Here is an 18,063-nt window from a genome sequence, read left to right as displayed (position 1 = left end):
CTTGCTTTCATTAGTTTCAAGCACAAGATGAAAATTTCCAATTCTGCAAGAGCTCAAGTTTTCTTCATGGAAGAGTCGTTGGCAAAGAAGTCTTAACATTTGAATAGTATTGCATTTTATACACTTAAAAGTCAGCAACTGAAACTGAACGAAAAATACAGATACAGATTGGTTCTTCGACAAATAAGCTTCAGACACAAATTGTAGAACTTATAACATTCTTCCCTGAGATTTGTCCATCTTACAAACAATCAGCACTTCTAGAAAAGCTTCTTCTGTGTTCAGGTTGCTGGACAAGAGGCACTACAAATTATTTGGTAGGCTGGCTAAGAAATACATTCCTTTTCCTGTAGATTAAAGATTACAAACAAATGCAACTTGTACAGAACTCACTCACAGGGTTGACTATACATCTGATAGGAGAAAAGAAATAAAGATTCAATTTACTGGAGAAATAGAGATCGGATTCAACAAGAGGTGGAGCAAGGAGGGGCCTTCAGTGAACAGCAGAGTCCGATACCTTGGGGATGTGACTACCATCATCCTGCACTTTCGACCAACCAGGATTTTCCAGAATCTGAAATCTGATGAATCAAATAAGTCACCCTTTGAGCTTGTTTGCGTTAAACTGTCCCCTGCCTGTAGTTTCCTCATCCCACGATGCATCCACATGAGGAAGCTGATATTCATCTGGTTTGAGAGCCAATGCAAAATCTGGCAGTGTTGGGGCTGTCTCCATGATCCTACAGCAATCCTCTTCATGTATAAGTATTTTTCCAGCAGGGAAACTGTATCTTGCTCATTGATTAAGCTTAAAACATGCATAAACTATTCATTTGCAACTTCCACGGAGACAACAGTCTCTAACACTTACAATTTCTCCTCATTTTTGTAATTGGTTGTCATTACTGTGCATTATTTATTTTTTTTGGTTGGTTGGTTGGTTGGTTGGGGGGGGGGGTGGGGGGTTTAGTCTATCTTTTATTTTTTTTAAATTCTTACTCTTTACAGGGGTTGGTTTAGTTGGTGGTGCAGAACAAAGCTTTCCTGTACTATTACAATTTTATACCTCATCAAAGTCAAGAAGCTATCTTCTAATATGTCAAGCCAAATTCAAAAAATATACTCCTATATAAGGAATGCATGCCATCTCTCAAACCCAATATCAAAATTTAGCAATCTACTTCAGATACGCAATTCTGCAGCCAAGTATCATCATATCTTCGAAGTCAAAAACAAAAAAAGAAAACTTACTTTTCATAAGAGTACAAGTCCCTGTTGATTCGCACTTTGCTCGAAGTGTCCTTTGGAATTTTCTCTGCAAGATACTTCATCGTTCCCCAGAGTGGAGGATTTCTGGATTGACAAATGGAAGTCAGGCAGGCAGAAGAGACGGGATAAGGTGGGATGAAAAAAAATATGTTGTGTACTACAACCACAAAAGAGGCTCCAAATGAAAATATGACGTTTCCCAGTCTGATGAATTTTAAGCACTAGACACAGTTCTACAAGTTAGTATGCTCATTAAATGGTAAAATCTTAAAATTAGGGCTAAAAGCGAACTCTTCATTACAGTGCTTCATGCACACAGCAAAATTTAGCACTAGCTTCAGATACAGTATTATCTTGAGAAACCACATTCAAGGACATCCGAATACCATCTGAAGTAATATTTCAGAGGTTTGTTGAAAACGGTGTAGCTCAAAGATGTAGATGGATTTGGAAACACTAAAGGATAAGAAAGAGATATAACCAGTCAAAAAACCAATGAATAACAAGACCAAATGCAGGACACCTGTTGGAAGTCCTAAAGTTGAAGCTAAACTAAAGATTTCTTCTATCTTCTGAGAGTCACTAGATGAAAGCCATAACTGAAACGCTGCACTAAGCTATCTAATTGAAAGGGTTATTTTATAATCAAATTTGATAGCTAAAGAATTAAACGTATAAATAGTTTCACAATGTTCTTAATTGCTCAGGTCTCTGAATAGATTTGGTTTCATAATCAATTTTACCAAAGCTACACGTAGTTTTTCCACTTTTTTTCCAAAATAAGTTTTTTCACTGCATAGCAAGAAAAATAAGGAAATATAGGAAGTACAGGGAGTTAAAGAGTAATGAAGGGGAGAAAATGAATAACGGATCGTGCGAAGTTTACCTGGAGAGAGGAATGGCTGCATTGAAACCTTCGCACGCCTTCTTACTTTCTTTTAGATATTCATCTGCTGCTTGCAGGGCAGCTACAGCCATTCCATGAGATTTTTCTGTGTTTCCTTCATCGAGGATTAGACCATGATAATAGTATGCTGAAGCCTACACAGAATTTTGTGTGTCATGCATAAGTTTGAGGGGAGAAAAATGCAATAGATATAAAAGATGGCAAAGAAGCTGCAGAAGCTTTCCAAAGACCAGCATGAAGGTCCTTAAGTACATGGACTATGAAGTTACAGTATGCGGAGTTTTCACTTAGACAGCTTTTCTTGTATCACCAACGGTAAGTATTGAAAGCTATCACCTTCTCTTATTGAAGAAAGAATTTTGCTGATGGAAGATGCAGGGTGTCCAGTACAACAAAACAGTTGTTTTATGCTATAACTCATTCCATGAAATAATTAAGAGGGATTTTTAGGTTGCTTAAACTGAAGAAAGTTATAAGCATTTAGTCTTCGAAGAGCAAAAATCGTCAGTTTAAAGGAGACTCTCACTTACAAATCGAGGTAGCCAGCAAGACGTACACTACCAATTATCTATCGGGTTATTCACAAGAAGAACAATAAAATATGAGTTTCAGATCCCTAACACCACATGTGAAATTCTAAGAGCATTCAGCAAGGTTATAAAATCAGCCACTTCCGAAGCATCTGGATAGTGAGAGAGAAATACAACTACAGAAAAGTCCATTTTTCAACATAGAATGAAAAACATGGACCAGAGTGTAGTATTTGGACACGCTGGTTAGATAAGCACTCAAAGGACCCAGGCCAACATTGATTGAACGAAAAGGAACGACAAATGAATTTATGGCATGAATGTTGGATGGATTGCACGACATCTGCACCACTATTTTCACAATCCCATCCAACCACAATTCAGCTGTAGGTCATTTTCCGGCGTTTATTTTTACGGGTCCTGCGTGCTTTATCCGTAACAAATATAGCACATTGTCTAATGAACAGACAAAGGCAAACATTTTGATATAAATTCATATGTTAATGACGCCATAACGGTTGGTAAAGTCAGTTAACTACACTTCAGTCCCAAACTAGTTGGGATAATTCATAAGCTAATGACACTCAGATAAAATAAGGTGCTGTGAGAGTTCCTTATTCTATATTGGCACCTGCTTGTTAACATACATAGGACAGAAAGCTATCCCATATCCCTGAATGATAATGCTAGACTAAGCATTCTAATCTTTATGCTCTGCACACCAATTGCCAAATCCAACTGCGTGTTGCTTGGACTAAGTTACATATGTCATCAAACCAGAATAAAGTGTGCTCAGATGTCATCCTTGCATGAACTACTCAAAAAATGTTGTACGTTATAGAGGACAAGCTTGTGTCAAGGAAGTCTTTCACTCATCAGTAAGTAAAATCAAGGAACAGTTCGGTCTATAATTTTATTACCTCTTGTTGTTGACATAGATACTAAAATCTAGGAATTAAAGAAGTAAACAAAAGAAAGAGAATCACAAGATACCTTGGCTTCAATATATTTCCACTTCACGAAAAGCCTATGCTTTTCTCCCCAACCATTTGATAATGGAAGGTTCATGATGTTATCTTGAGCCTGCAAGGTAACAAAAAAGCAAAGTAGTTGATATCTCAGACACTATCTGGCAACAAAAAGGAAATGTTCCATAAAATGGAATAACACAGAGCTTTCTTTTCCCCTCTCCATGGTTATGTTAGGGGAAGGAGTTTAAAAGGACCAATTACTCCAATTGAAGCAAATGAAATATACAGGCAATGCCAACTAGTTGGGACTAAACTAGTTACCTGTATAGGAATAAGTGCGAGACTCAAAGAACCCCTGATTTGATTAGCACTGGAATGAAATGGACTAGAATATAGCCAAATTCTATAGAGGATTCATATAACCCTTTGTTAAATTAAAGCAGTCGAGTATGCATTGGCAAAAGGATTCAGTACCTGCTGCCAGTATTTTACCATCTCGCATGCAAGCCTTCTTTTGACAGCCAGTGTTGCTTTAGTACTGTCAATTGCAAGTCCAAGCTGAATATCAACGGCCTAAGATCATGGTGACAGATACATCAGATGGGGAAGACAATTTAATCCATATGGTACATTTTCTTAACTAGTATTAAGCAACAGCTAACATCTTTATTCAACGAGAATTATTAGCGCAAGAAAGCATATGGACAGCACCATAATACAGCCAAAATAACAAACATGCATCTAATGCTCAGGGATAGGATGATATGAGAACTAACCAAACATATTCAAAATGGCTAAATGCACGAAAGTCTGCTGAATTTTTAGGTAACTCAAATTCAGATGACCACCTCCACTACTGTGCACATTTTTATAGCAGAAAATTTGCTAAGTAGAGTGGTTTTGCTGCGTTTAGATATTAAGCATGTACCCAGATGATCCCCTTCGCTATTGTACACAGTTATAACAGCAATCTTTGAAAAATAGATTGCTTTTGCTGTCGCTGGGATACTAAACACATATCTTGCACTTTGTTAATTAGTGTGCACTAGAGTATGTTCTATTCACTGAAAGCAGAGGTAACAGGTATGAAGAACTCAAGCTCCATTAAAAACCAGGGCAAAAGTAAAATACACACTAGGAGAGAGACTCTACACGGATTAGATATTGAAATTGAAAAGACAGCACAAATAGCATTATCCTTGCATGAAGATTTCATGTTTCAGCCCCTGTGCATATTCACTAAGCCAATCCATGAAAAAAGTCATTTCCTTCTTCAGCAAATCAGAATCATATTGTCATAGACTATTTCCACAAATCTTATTTATTAACATAGGAATTCCTGACTGAGCCCTCGTACAGTAATTGCAGAGTCTTTGGTGCACTATTTGAATGTCACTGACCTTTTTGGGATGTTAACAAAATGATAGTCAAGAAAAGAGAAGCTGAAAGATTATCACTATAGGCATGATATGTATTTGCTTATATAATTACATTGTCCAAATTCATCCATAACAATTTTAGATATCATTGGACACTCATTGAAGAGAAAGAGTATCCAGTAAGGCATTGAGAAGTTATGGGTATTGCACGTTTAAAATTATAAAATAATGCAACCAAAAAAAATAATATAGGCTCTGAATGAGCTATTACCTGCCCTAATGCTTGGAGGCACAATGCTCGCAGAACTCCTTCAGCTAGGTCAACTGGCAAATTTCTCCTAAATACAATGCAAATAATAGTGAAAATCTAATCCCTGATAGATTTAAATAGAAATCATGGATTTGCATTGTATTGGTATAAAAACCTTTGTTCAGCAGGCAACTGGGGAAGAACGTTTCGAACCGCACAATCGAGATATCCAGCAGCCTTTAGAAAAACATCAACAGAAGATCGCCTGCTCTCTGTCAGATATTAAAGACAAAATGAGGAAAACAAAAGATCAATTTGAAGCCACAAGATGAATGTGTCCTGAGAGAAGTTTCAGAGGCTTCACCAAGAAATCAAGTGTTATAAATATAAAGAATACATCAAGACATTTACTTGCGGTTACTGAATCTCCAATGTTAAACATGGGAACAATACCCACCTTCAGATACCTTTGGTGAATAACCATCGAGAGATGTTCTAGGAAGAAGCAGCAAGTTAGCTTGCGATAGCGACAGTGTTGCCATCAAGTGCAAAATGGACAGTACTTCATACCAAGCACTAAACATTGCAGTTTCCTGAAATATTCTGACAAATAAGACAGTTCTCCCTCATGGTGGCAAAACCAAATAGAAGACTAAACATGAACAGAAATGAAAAGAAAAGAAAAGAAAATTGAATTTCTAGTCTGACCTCTGCATCATCCTCTTGATTGACCCAAATAAACTGCACTTTATGTTGTAATGGACTCCCTGAAATGGCCAAGAAAGCAACATCTCACAACTAAAATCAACAAAGCACGAATGCTAATGAGATAGCAACCAATGTATTTACCATCTTTAACTAGCCCCAAAAGAACAGGCAAATAGTCTTCGAGAGCCTGCAAAAGATCTCCAAGGGTTGAACCTCCTGCAAGAAATAGGTGCTAAGCATTATATCCACACATAACGAAAGAGACACGAACATGGCCAAATTCCAAAAAATGTGTTTGCGAAGCTCTGCAACTCACCATGCTGAGTAGCAGTTTTCCTTCTTGTCCTTGTAATTGTGGGAGCTTCCTGCCCTGCCATAACAACTATTCTGGTTCTGAGAGCAGAAAGGCGCTCCACCAGGGTTTTCGACAAGTTATCACCAAATGCAAGAGAGAAATCAACCGGCTTAGGGATACGTAATCCAGGAACAAATACAGACACATCGCCAATGTTTCCCGGCCGTCTTCTATTCCCACCAGTATCTTGCGGCGTCGAAACAAAGCATCCCATATCCTAAAATTTTCTCGTATCTGCCAGCACACTACCATAAATTACAGAATGGTCATAAAACAAAAACTACGTCAAGAAAAATAATGACCTCTTTCATGAATGCATTTCAAAAAAAAATTGTAACATGAATAATCGTGTAGAATAAAATCACCACAAGAGAAATTGGAAGGCTGAGCTGGAAACTACTCATAAAGTGAAAATCACAATAAATGAGCAACCAACAAAACAGTTGGCTGCTCACGAGTACTATCCCATATACTGCTACTAGAACCACCTGTCAAGTCAGCAGTCTCTTTTGTGATTACCAAATGTGTCTAAACTGAATAGATACCAGCCTTAGCTGTAAGAAAACAAACCATCTTACCCTGGTGCTATAATCAGCAGATAAAACGATCAGTCGATTTCTCTAGTAATTTCTGCATCATATAAAAAGAATTATTTATGTAAGTATAAGTGCAAACACAAAACTTAAAATTCCTCCTTCCATAATGAACTTGGACAGAATTGTCAAAAAAGATGGCGGCTTTGAATCCAGTTACAATAAAGTCACAGAAAAGTACATTTCTTCTCTTGAAAGGAGAAAGAGAAACAGAAACTTGTGATTGACGTAACATTTGGAGTAAAGAATTGTAAACCGCATTTAAGAAAGCAATAAAGGAACAATTAACTATTTAAGCAAGTAAGCCAAGTTGTGCAAATAATTTGAACCAAGTGGAGCAGCTAAACAACCAAACCCAATTACCATAAACATGAGAATTTAAACAAATCGAATTCAGTTCTTTGTATTACATCTTCCAGAATCAATCAAATGAATTGGATTATGTACCAACTTAGCTCCAATTTTATACGAAGACACCAATAAATATGATCGTAAAACAGGGAAATCATAGACCCAATTAGTATTACAGAAAATTATACCTGGTATGAAACAGAGGAACCAAAATTTTCCATAAAAAAAGGAAGCAAGAAGATGAAAGGTCGTATAGTTAGGGAGATAGATTCTAAATGAAACAAATAATTAAACCCTATTATAGAAACTATGTAGCTGAATTGAGGAAAACCCCAAATTCTCTCTGAAAGGGCAAAAAAAAAAAGGGAATCAGCTCAACCTCAAGTTGGGAGTAGAATCAGCTGAGAATTTCAATTTCGACATTTGTTTGGAAAAAGAAAAGCTAAGGAAGTCAATAAAGGGAGAGGAATACAGATAGAAAAAGCGGTCTTAAAAAGGGTTGAGAAAAAAAAAGGAGGAAGCTTCTTCAATCATCAACGTAGAGTTGAAATCTTGATAAGTAATCGTCCCAAAATATAGAGAGAGAAAATTAAACCCTAAATTATTTAAAATTACAGGGATTAGAGTAATTTATTACTACTATTATTATTACTGGTGAAGTTGCGTTTTTTTGTCATAGTAATGTGGTAGTTAGTGGCAATGTAACGACAATTATTCGTAGATGTTTGCTTTTTATATGGAGCCGAATGCCACCTTTTTCGGTGTTTAGTTGTCCGCTTCTTTACCCTTTTCCCTTTTAAAAGAATTTTTGGGTTGTTATGACTTATGCACTTACGCTTATATATGCCACAAAGCAATGTGACTTTTTAACATGTTTTGGCCATTTTTTTTTTTTATTAACGTATTTTTTTAGAAATCAAAAAAAAATTGAAAAGTATTTTTAAGAAAAATATATTCAAATGCATTTTTTTAAAAGCTTTGTCCAACATTAATTGTTATTCAAAAGTACTTTTTAAACTAATTAGCCAAACGCAAACTGTTTCACTAAAAGTACTTTTCTAAAAGTAGTTTTGAGAAAAAATATTTTTCAAAATAAGCTAATTTTAGAAGCTTTGCCAAACAGGAAATTTGTCAAATGGTCTTTTTTGAGTCCGTGCTAGGATTTTGATGTTCTAATGTTTTTCAAATTTAGATAATTGTTATAAAACAAAGACTGTAAAGTAAATAAAGCGAAGACAAATATAGAGAGAGATTGATACATTACTCAACTTCAAAATGATGTTCATAAAAACTGAAATCTCTTCTATTTATAGAAGAAAAGAAGCAGCTGCAAGGCTTTTCAGGAAGCAACTGCGAGGCTTTTCTTGAGTTGCTTGTAAGCTGTCTACATGAGTTGCTCGCAACCTGGCTGTTAAATAAGAAGCTGTTGCAAGTCATTTCATTGAGTTGCTTGAAACCTACGTGCATCAGCTGCTTGGAGATAAACTTCAACGGAGTTAAATGGATAATCTTCTTCAGGAAGATTATCTACAACGGAGTAATAAATAGACATCCACAATAATATTTTCATAACACTCCCCATTGGATGTTCATTATTAGGTGCCACGTTAAAACCTTAATAAGAAAAATTCCGTGGGAAAAAATATCCTAGTCAAGGAAAAAGAGTGCACTAATAATATACATTGCAAGTTGTCTCATTAAAAATCTTGTCAGGATAATTCAGTGAAAAAAAAACTATGTAAGGAAAAAATAGTACAATGCATACTTTACTCTCCCTGATAAAGACGTTGTTTCAAATATTTGAGTCTCCGCATTCCAATCTTGTATCCCATCTTCTCAAAAGTTGAAGTTGGCAGAGATTTAGTGAATAAATCTATCGGTCTGTTACTTGAATAGATTTGTTCCACATCAATGTCACTAGATCATGCGTGTAGAATAATTTTGGTGAAATGTGCTTCGCTCTATCTCCTTCTATAAATCCTCCCTTCAATTGGACTGTGCATGCAACATTGTCTTCGTATAAATTGTGGATCTTTTATCACATTCCAAATCACATTTTTCTCGAATAAAATGAATCACTGATCTAAATCATACGCGTTCCCTGTTTGCTTCATGAATAACTATTATCTAAGCATGATTTGAAGAAGTACAACAACAACAACAACAACAACAACAACAACGACCCAGTAAAATCCCACTAGTGGAGTCTGAGGAGGGTAGTGTATACGCAGACCTTACCCCTACCTCGAAGGAGTAGAAAGACTATTTCCGAAAGACCCTCGGTTCAAGAAGACAAAAGGACAAAAAAAAACAATATTAGTAACGCCACCGAAATAATATGGAACAAATATGACAAATAGGAACAACATGAAATCAAGAAGAATGATACAAAGCATTGCAAAAGCAAAATAGTATCCCTATCAAACTAGTCTCACAAAGTTATGGTATAAGACAAGACTCAACTACCTCCTAACCTACAACCCTAATACTCGACCTCCACATGTTCCTATCAAGTGCCATGTCCTCCGCAATTTGAAGCCTCGCCATATCCTGCCTAATCATCTCCCCCCAATACTTCTTAGGCCGTCCTCTACCTCTTCTTGTGCCCTCCAAAACCAATCGTTCGCACCTCCTTACCGGAGCATCTGGGTTTCTCCTCTGAACATGCCCAAACCATCTGAGCCTTGCTTCCCGCATCTTGTCATCAATGGGAGCCACGCATACCTTCTCCCGAATATCATCATTCCTAATCTTATCCATCATAATATGCCTGCACATCCACCTCAACATCCTCATTTCTGCTACCTTCATCCTCTGGGTATGTAATTTCTTGACCGGCCAACACTCAGCCCTATACATCATGGCCGGCCTAACCACAGCTTTATAGAACTTACTTTTGAGTATCAGTGACACTCTCTTGTCACACAATACTTCAGATGCTAATCTCCACTTCATTCATCCTACTCCAATACGGTATGTAACATCCTCGTTGATCTCCCCTCCCCATGGATATTCGACCCAAGGTACTTGAAGCTGCCTCTACTCGGGATGACCTGTGATTCAAGCCTCACATCCACGCTCACTTCCCTCTACTCAGCACTGAACTTACACTCCAGATATTCCGTCTTTGTACTGCTAAGATTGAAACCCTTAGATTCAAGAGCCTATCTCAAAGCCTCCAGCCTCTCATTAATGCCGGTTCGCGACTTATCAATCAGAACTATGTCATCGGCGAATAGTATGCACCATGGCACATCCCCTTGAATGTGACGTGCTAACGCGTCCATCACCAGGGCAAATAGGAACGGACTGAGCGCAAAACCTTGGTGTAACCCCATAACAACCAGAAAATCCTCAGAGTCGCCTCCTACTGTCCTAACACGAGTCTTCGCCCCATCATACATGATCGCCATAATGTAGGGAACCGACACACCTTTTTCCTTCAAGTTTCTCCAAAGAACTTCTCTAGAAACCTTATCATACGCTTTTTCTAGGTCAATAAACATCATGTGCAGGTCTTTCTTCTTATCCCTGTACTATTCAATCAACCTCCTAACAAGGTGTATAGCTTCTGTAGTAGAACGACCTGGTATGAAACCAAACTGGTTGTCGGAAATGGACACTGTCATCCTCAACCTTGCTTCAACCACCCTCTCACATACTTTCATAGTATGACTTAGTAATTTGATACCCCTATAATTATTACAGCTCTGGATATCACCATTGTTCTTATACAGTGGGACCACCATACTCCACCTCTACTCTTTCGGCATCCTCTTCGCCTTAAAAATAACATTCAACAACCTAGTCAACCACTCCAAACCTGCTTTCCCCACACACATCCAAAATTTTACTGGAATCTCGTCAGGCCCGGTCGCTTTGCCCCTACTCATCTTACTCATAGCTCCCGCGACCTTCTCAACCTTGATATGCCTGCAGTACCCAGAGTCACTGTGACTCTCGGAATGCTCCAATTCTCCGAGCATAATATCCCTATCCCCTACTTTGTTAAGAAGTTTTTGAAAGTAAGTCTGCCATCTCCTCTTAATCTGGGAATCTTCCATCAATACTCTACCATCGTCGTCCTTGATGCATCTCGCTCTGTCACACCTCCTTTTTCCGCCCCCGCGAGGGGTGAATGAGTTTTTCCAATTAAAGGACAATCGAAACTGGATTTATTTATTTATTTCAGAGTCGCCACTTGGGAGATTTAGGGTGTCCCAAGTCACCAATTTTAATCCCGAATCGAGGAAAAGAATGACTCTGTATTACAGTCTGCGAACCAGAAATCTGGATAAGGAATTTTGTTAACCCGGGAGAAGGTGTTAGGTATTCCCGAATTCCGTGGTTCTAGCACGGTCGCTCAACTATCATATTTGGCTTAAATATCTGATATTTATACAATTATGAGCTCATGTGCAAATTTTAACTTTTTACCACTTTATTATTATTATTTTTAAAAGAATGTGAACATCGCTTAAAACACGTCTTTGGACTGCGTCACATGAAATGCACCCACAATCCGGAACACATTTTATTTGATGTTTTGGGATTTGGATTTGGGTCGCATGAAATGCACACCCGTGTTTAGGAATGTATTATTATTAAAATCGTGCCTAAAGCGATTAGCGTATTATTATTTCTGGGTAAGACCGTGGAATTCACTAAAACAGTCTGTTGCCATTGCGGGCCCATGCCCAACGTGTATGACATAAAACTAGACATGGGCCGTCTTATTCACATGTTACTACCCAGTTACATTATACTAGGCATGTTCTCAGTTTGTCAAATTAAAAAAAAAAACTTAGCAATCTAATTTTAATCCTAAACCATTTACATGCTGAAATTAACCAATATTATTTAACTAAACAATATTCCTACAAGTTCCGAAATGGTCTATTCGTTTGATTTTTAACTAGACGGAGTTACTATACCATTTATTTATTTTTAAGCAATATATATAGATAGTTCATCCGTTAAGCTATCGTCAGATGTTCCACTATATATAGTAAATAGCTACATGATTCTGATTTTTGTAAGCTAAATAATTTATATATACAAATAAAATTCAGAATATAACTAAAATAAATTTAGAACTTCAACTCTTCATTTTCGTATTCATGCTTCCTATTTCAGTTTACAATAATCAGTGTGTCAGTTGTGTACCTGATATTGGAAGCAAAAGAAAAGGGAGATCAGCAGAAATTCAGTAGCATACAACAACAGCAACCCCAGCAACCAGTAACAACCAGCAACGAGAAACTTAGTGACAGATTTTAAAATCAAGACAAAAATCCAGAAACACCAACAACAATCAACGGACATAAGCAAATGGAATCTTTTCAGATTTTGAAAGACTAGTTAGTGTTTTAACCCTTAATTTCTGAATCCGTATATCAGAATATTTGGATTGTAATCAGGTGTATACTATTCTTCTTTTGAATTTCCAGAATGTTTTTCTTTTTATTTTCTGAAGTCTTAGTATTTTTCGGAATTTCCTCTCTCTTAAAATTTTCTTCTGTATTCTGTCCGTCTAAAAACTCCCCTCAAAATCTGATCAAGTTTTTCTATTTATTTCCCATCCCAAACCCTTTAATCCATTAATAAAACCACACTTTCTCCTACCAAACCCATTATCTTCCTACTCATCCCCCACTATATTAAACAAATATATCAACCCCACCCCATTACATCTTGTCCCCCATGCCTAACATAAACAATTACCATATTCCCCTCCACTACATTATGTCTTGTCCCCCATTTATATTAAACAATTATATCACCCACACCCCATTACATTTTGTCCCTCATGCTTAATATAAAGAATTATTCAAAAATGTTCAATTACCAAACTACCCCTCCGACCTTATTGCAATTACCATTTTACCCCGAATGTACTGCAATTTACCAAACTACCCCCATCAGCTATAACCAATTCACCTAAACAATCTAAAACAAAATATAGCCAATATGATCAATTTCTAACAATGTTCAACAACAAATTCAAACTAAATGATGAACAACAAGGAAACAACTAAAATTATCTTGATTGAACAACATCTTTAACAACAAACAAACCTATTTTCAGATTCAACAACAACAACAACAAACAAATATATTCAGATTTCTAAATTCAATAATCATTTGAACTTAAAATCTAACAACTTTACAACCAACAATTCCTATATTAAAACTAAACAAAATCATGAAGCAAACTGAAGAAATAATCAAAAATGATAATCAACAATCAAGAAGATCAAACTATACTAATTTCGGATTCAAGATCAATCAAACAAAGTATGAACATAAATGAAAAGATTCAACAAACTCAAATCACAACTTAAACTATGAAACTCGATTCAGACCAAATATCATCAAAATAAATATTGCGTGACTAAACTAACACACTTCTAGATTAAGCCTAAACAAGAACAAATGAACACTGACAACATACTGAATGAAAACAAACTAACTTCATATGCAAGAAAATGATGAACAATCGACAAGAAATGAAACCAAACATCACACAAAATGAAATCATCCGAACCAACTCAATATTAGCAAAGATATTATACATTTTACAACTAATAATCACAAATGACAAACCAATCAAACTCAAATTCGATTAAACAAAAATCTATTTTTTTACAACCTAGATTCAACTAAGAAGAAATTCGAATTCCTTAAACCATAACATTTAAACAGATTTTAGCGGCTCTTATCTTACTCGCATATAGATCCTAAAAATGAGAAAGGGAGATGAGACGGACCTTAATAGCCTTTAACACTCCGCAGACCAATAGATCAAACAAACGACGGGCTACGACGACGAGGCGGAACTGGGGGTGAATGATGACTGTGATGGGGTAGCCATGGCTTGGGTTGTCGTGGGTTGCTGGGCTGTCATGGTGGACGTTCAGCCATGAACGATGGGGCTGGGTTGTTGGTGGATGGAGATGGAGGATCGTTGGAGCTGCTGGTCGTCGACTGTGGAGCTGACGTCGACGAAAGACTGGTGGTCGTCCGGCTGTGTCGACGGAGAAGGCTGGCTAGTTGGAGGCGGGGGGAGCTACTGGAGATGGTGAAGCATCCATGGACGAGATTGAGCTCGCCATGGAGGAGACAACGACGAGAAAGACGGTCATGGTGGTGACGAACAACGTGAAGACGACGCAGCAGTAAGGTTCGTTTTTATGGCTGGACATGGAGGCTCGGGTGTGAGGGAGTGGTCGACGTTGGGCAGCAGGGTAGCAGCAACGGGGGGGGGGGGAAGCCATGGTTGCTCGCTTGGGGAAGGTGATGGAGAAGAAGAAGATAAGGAAGGGGGGACGGATGGTTAGTTTAGGTTTAGGGTTTTGTTTTCATTTTGTTTTTTTTAAATGCAAGATAAGTGGTGTTGGGTCTTTGGGGTTATGGACCGGGTCGACCCGGTTTGAAATGGACCGGGTCGTGGGGAATTTTGGACAATATTTTGGGCTTGTGGTTTGAAATTGAAGAAGAGGCCCAATTCCGATTTTCTTTATATTTTCGCTCTCTTTTCTTCTTTTATTTTTCTAAAACTAAATTATAAAAATACTTAAATTATTATTAAGAACTAAATTAAGTTATAAAAGCGCAATTAACTCCCAATAATAATAAACGCACAATTAAGTAATAATTAAGCATAAAATTGTATATTTGGACATTAAATGCTAAAAATGCAAAAGATGCCTATTTTTGTAATTTTTAATTTTTGTAAAACAAACTTAATTACTAAAAATTGTAGAATTAAATCCTACATGCAAAATGAGACATATTTTTTGTATTTTTATTAATTTAACAAATAAACATGCACAGACAAACACAAATAATTATCCAATATGTCACAAAAATTCTAAAATTGCACAGCAAGGAAAATCATTTTATTTTTGAATTTTTTGGGAGTAATTCTCATATAGGGCAAAAATCACGTGCTTACAGCTCGGTCTAAATCTCGAGCTTTTCTCTCTCTCAGCTTGGCCAGCCTAAATAACTTTTTCTCCCCCCTTTTTCCCCTAGTCCTCGTACATACGACTATAAGCCGCAGTCTTAGCCTCTATGACTGCCAGCTCCGCTTCCTTCCTAGCTACCTTATAACTCTCCATGCACGCTCGCCTCTCCTCCTCCCCTATGCTCCCCACTAATGTCTGGTACGCCTCCTTCTTTGCTTCCACTTTACCTTGTACCACTTTATTCCACCACCAGTCACCTTTGTGCTTACCAAACACGCCCGTCGAGACCCCTAACACCTCTCTTGCAGCCTCACTTATACAGTTTGTTGTAGTTGACCACATAGTGCTCGCATCACCACTACTCTTCCAAGCTCCCATGGCCGACAACCGCCCCTCCAACTCTTGGGCTTTATCCTTAGTTAAGGCTCCCCACCTGATTATCGGTCTTTCTCGAGCAAATATTTTCCTTCTCTTCACCATAACACCAATGTCTAGCACCAAGAGCCTTTGTCGCGTCACGAGTATCTCACCTGGAATCGCCTTGCAATCCTTGCACAACCCTCTGTCACACCTCCTAAAGAGGACATAGTCAATTTGAGTTTGTGCCACCGCGTTCTGAAAAGTAACCAAATGCTTCTCCCTTTTCGGAAAGCTAGAGTTCACAATCACCAACCCTAAAGCCTTAGCAAAGTCCAGTAACGAGGTTCCTCCTCCATTTCTCTCCCCGAAACCGAAGCCTCCATGCACTTCGTCATACCCACCTGCGATTGACCCAATTTGACCATTGAAATCTCCTCTTATAAATAACTTCTCAGCATGTGGTACCTGACGGACAATCTCATCTAACCCTTCCCAAAAGCATTGTTTAACCTCCTCATCTAGGCCCGCATAAGGCGCATAGGCGCTAACGACGTTTAGGGTGCACTTACATAACACCAACTTAATAATCATCAACCTATCATTCACTCGTCTAACCTTAAACACAAACTCTCTAAGTTCCCTATCCACCAAAATACCCACTCCATTCTTACCCTTCTGGGTTCCTGAGTACCAAAGTTTATACCCGTCTGTGTCCCTCGCATTCGACCCTGCCCACCTTGTCTCCTGAACACACGCTATATTGACCCTTCTCTTCTGGAGGATCTTCGTTAACTCTATATATTTACCTGTCAATGTACCTACGTTCCATGACCCAATTCGCAACCGATAAACACCCTTGTTCCCTTTACCTCCCTTGCCTCCCAGCACACCCCCTAACCTCCTCCCTACCTCCAGACCCACCCCCCGCAACCCTCCGAGGAAGAATTAGCGATAATAAATTGCTTTGTGGAGCGCCATGATATGACAGTACCTCCACATGTAAACACATATCCGATTTGAGATTGAGCTTTATGGAGATTAGATAAATAACCTGCATATGTACAACCAACAAGATTTGCACTACCTTTGTTAACATAGAACAAACCCATATCAAGACTTCCCTTTAAATATCGCAATATATGCTTAACCTTGTTTCAATGTCTCTGTGTACGAGAAGAACTATGCTTGCTAGTAAATTAACAGAAAATGCTACATCAGGCCATATAACTTTAGCAAGATACACAAGTGCATCAATTTCATAGAGATAGGGCATTTCAGGACCAAGGAGTTCTTCATCCTCTTCTGGAGGTCGGAACGTATCATTATTCACTTCAAATGATCGAACAACTATTGGTATACTCAATGCGCCAGTGCGCTTTGTCCATATAAAAGCATTTTAAGACCCTTACTGTATAGGCAGATTGATGGATAAAGATCCCGTCTGCTAAATGTTCAATTTACAAATCAAGATAAAGTTTTGTCTTTTCAAGAACTTTCATCTCAAATTCTTTCTTAAAATATTCAATTGCCTTTTGGAGCTCTTCTGGAGTTGCAACAAGATTTATGTCATCAACATAAACAGCAAGTATATGAAATTCTGATGCCATTTTCTTTATTAAAACATATGGACAAATGACACCATATATGTAACCTTCTTTCAGCAAAAATTTACTGAGGTGATTATACCACATGTGTCCAGATTGATTTGAACTGTACAAAAATCTTTGTAATCTGATTGAGTACATTTTCTGAGACTTTGAATATGCTTCAGGCATTTTAAATTATTCAGGGATCTTTATAGAGATTTAATCAAATGAGTCACATAGGTTATGACTCGCATTTAAATGGCATGACATCTTCAGGTGTCTGGACTACTAGTCTGATCCTCACAATATTTTACAATATTGTGCAGTATATTGTATCAAATATATCATCGATGATCATTTTATATAGTTTCCCAAATGACATAACTTGTTGAGATTTCATCACTTTCTTTATTTTCAGGTACCTGAACTTCTTCTAGAGTTTTATGAAACATTTATGTCGTGAGATCTTCCAGAGCTCATTTCCTCCTCATGATGATCATGTTGATCATTTGCTCCTATAATTTTTTAAGGATTGTTACCTTTGGAACCGATCGGTTTACTATGCTTCATACGTACAGTAAGCTTTATCATTTAGGGACTTTAATTTTAATATGAGCATTTGCAGCTGAAATCTGATATTTAATTTTGGATCAGCAAATGCTTCTGGCATTTGACTTAAATTATCTTCTGATTGAGGATCATACAAATAGTAATTCGATTCATGTAGACATTTTTCAGCTACTTATTACATTCCCCAAATATTAGAAAACTAACATATATCTCCAATCTTTTTCGGAAAGTGTATCTTTGTGCATTGTGGTAGAGAAATTA

At 37.5% G+C, this 18,063-nt stretch overlaps 2 protein-coding genes across 5 annotated transcripts; both read right to left on the bottom strand.

The window, feature by feature from the left end:
* Positions 1-175: 175 nt before the first annotated feature.
* Positions 176-8,027, bottom strand: LOC107776003 (uncharacterized). Of its 4 annotated transcripts, none has more exons than XM_016595809.2 (13): positions 7,505-8,027; positions 6,951-7,002; positions 6,334-6,606; positions 6,159-6,233; positions 6,018-6,076; positions 5,767-5,902; positions 5,485-5,581; positions 5,331-5,397; positions 4,155-4,253; positions 3,703-3,792; positions 2,159-2,313; positions 1,255-1,356; positions 176-743 (listed from the first exon to the last, which is right to left on the bottom strand). In XM_016595809.2, the coding sequence occupies exons 3-13, from the start codon at positions 6,584-6,586 to the stop codon at positions 602-604; spliced, it is 1,275 nt and encodes a 424-aa protein (XP_016451295.1). In that variant the 5' UTR covers positions 6,587-6,606; positions 6,951-7,002; positions 7,505-8,027; the 3' UTR covers positions 176-601. The 4 variants fall into 4 exon arrangements, with proteins under 4 accessions (XP_016451295.1, XP_016451296.1, XP_016451298.1 ...); XM_016595810.2 differs by having other exon boundaries at positions 6,334-6,617; positions 7,505-8,020; XM_016595812.2 differs by having other exon boundaries at positions 7,696-7,844.
* Positions 8,028-15,349: 7,322 nt separating this feature from the next.
* Positions 15,350-17,684, bottom strand: LOC142182154 (uncharacterized). The gene is made up of 3 exons (XM_075256145.1): positions 17,655-17,684; positions 16,795-17,021; positions 15,350-16,286 (listed from the first exon to the last, which is right to left on the bottom strand). The coding sequence occupies exons 1-3, from the start codon at positions 17,682-17,684 to the stop codon at positions 15,350-15,352; spliced, it is 1,194 nt and encodes a 397-aa protein (XP_075112246.1).
* Between the last annotated feature and the right edge of the window lie 379 nt (positions 17,685-18,063).

Source organism: Nicotiana tabacum, chromosome 6 (assembly GCF_000715075.1).
Source record: "Nicotiana tabacum cultivar K326 chromosome 6, ASM71507v2, whole genome shotgun sequence".
Taxonomy (NCBI): domain Eukaryota; kingdom Viridiplantae; phylum Streptophyta; class Magnoliopsida; order Solanales; family Solanaceae; genus Nicotiana; species Nicotiana tabacum.
Note: the sequence above shows the minus strand (reverse complement) of the source record. Positions and strands in the feature narration are given on the sequence as shown.

Excerpts from the sequence above, each read along its gene's own strand:
- LOC107776003 (XM_016595809.2), bottom strand. The coding sequence starts at position 6,586 with ATGGGATGCTTTGTTTCGACGCCGCAAGATACTGGTGGGAATAGAAGA. Across the intron at positions 5,903-6,017 it reads ATCAAGAGGATGATGCAGAG|GAAACTGCAATGTTTAGTGC; the intron begins GTCAGACTAGAA and ends AGAATATTTCAG. Across the intron at positions 4,254-5,330 it reads GCCTCCAAGCATTAGGGCAG|GCCGTTGATATTCAGCTTGG; the intron begins GTAATAGCTCAT and ends CCATGATCTTAG.
- LOC142182154 (XM_075256145.1), bottom strand. The coding sequence starts at position 17,684 with ATGTTTCATAAAACTCTAGAAGAAGTTCAG. Across the intron at positions 17,022-17,654 it reads AAACTCTAGAAGAAGTTCAG|CGCACTGGCGCATTGAGTAT; the intron begins GTACCTGAAAAT and ends ATATGGACAAAG. Across the intron at positions 16,287-16,794 it reads CACAGAGACATTGAAACAAG|GGAACTTAGAGAGTTTGTGT; the intron begins GTTAAGCATATA and ends TTTGGTGGATAG.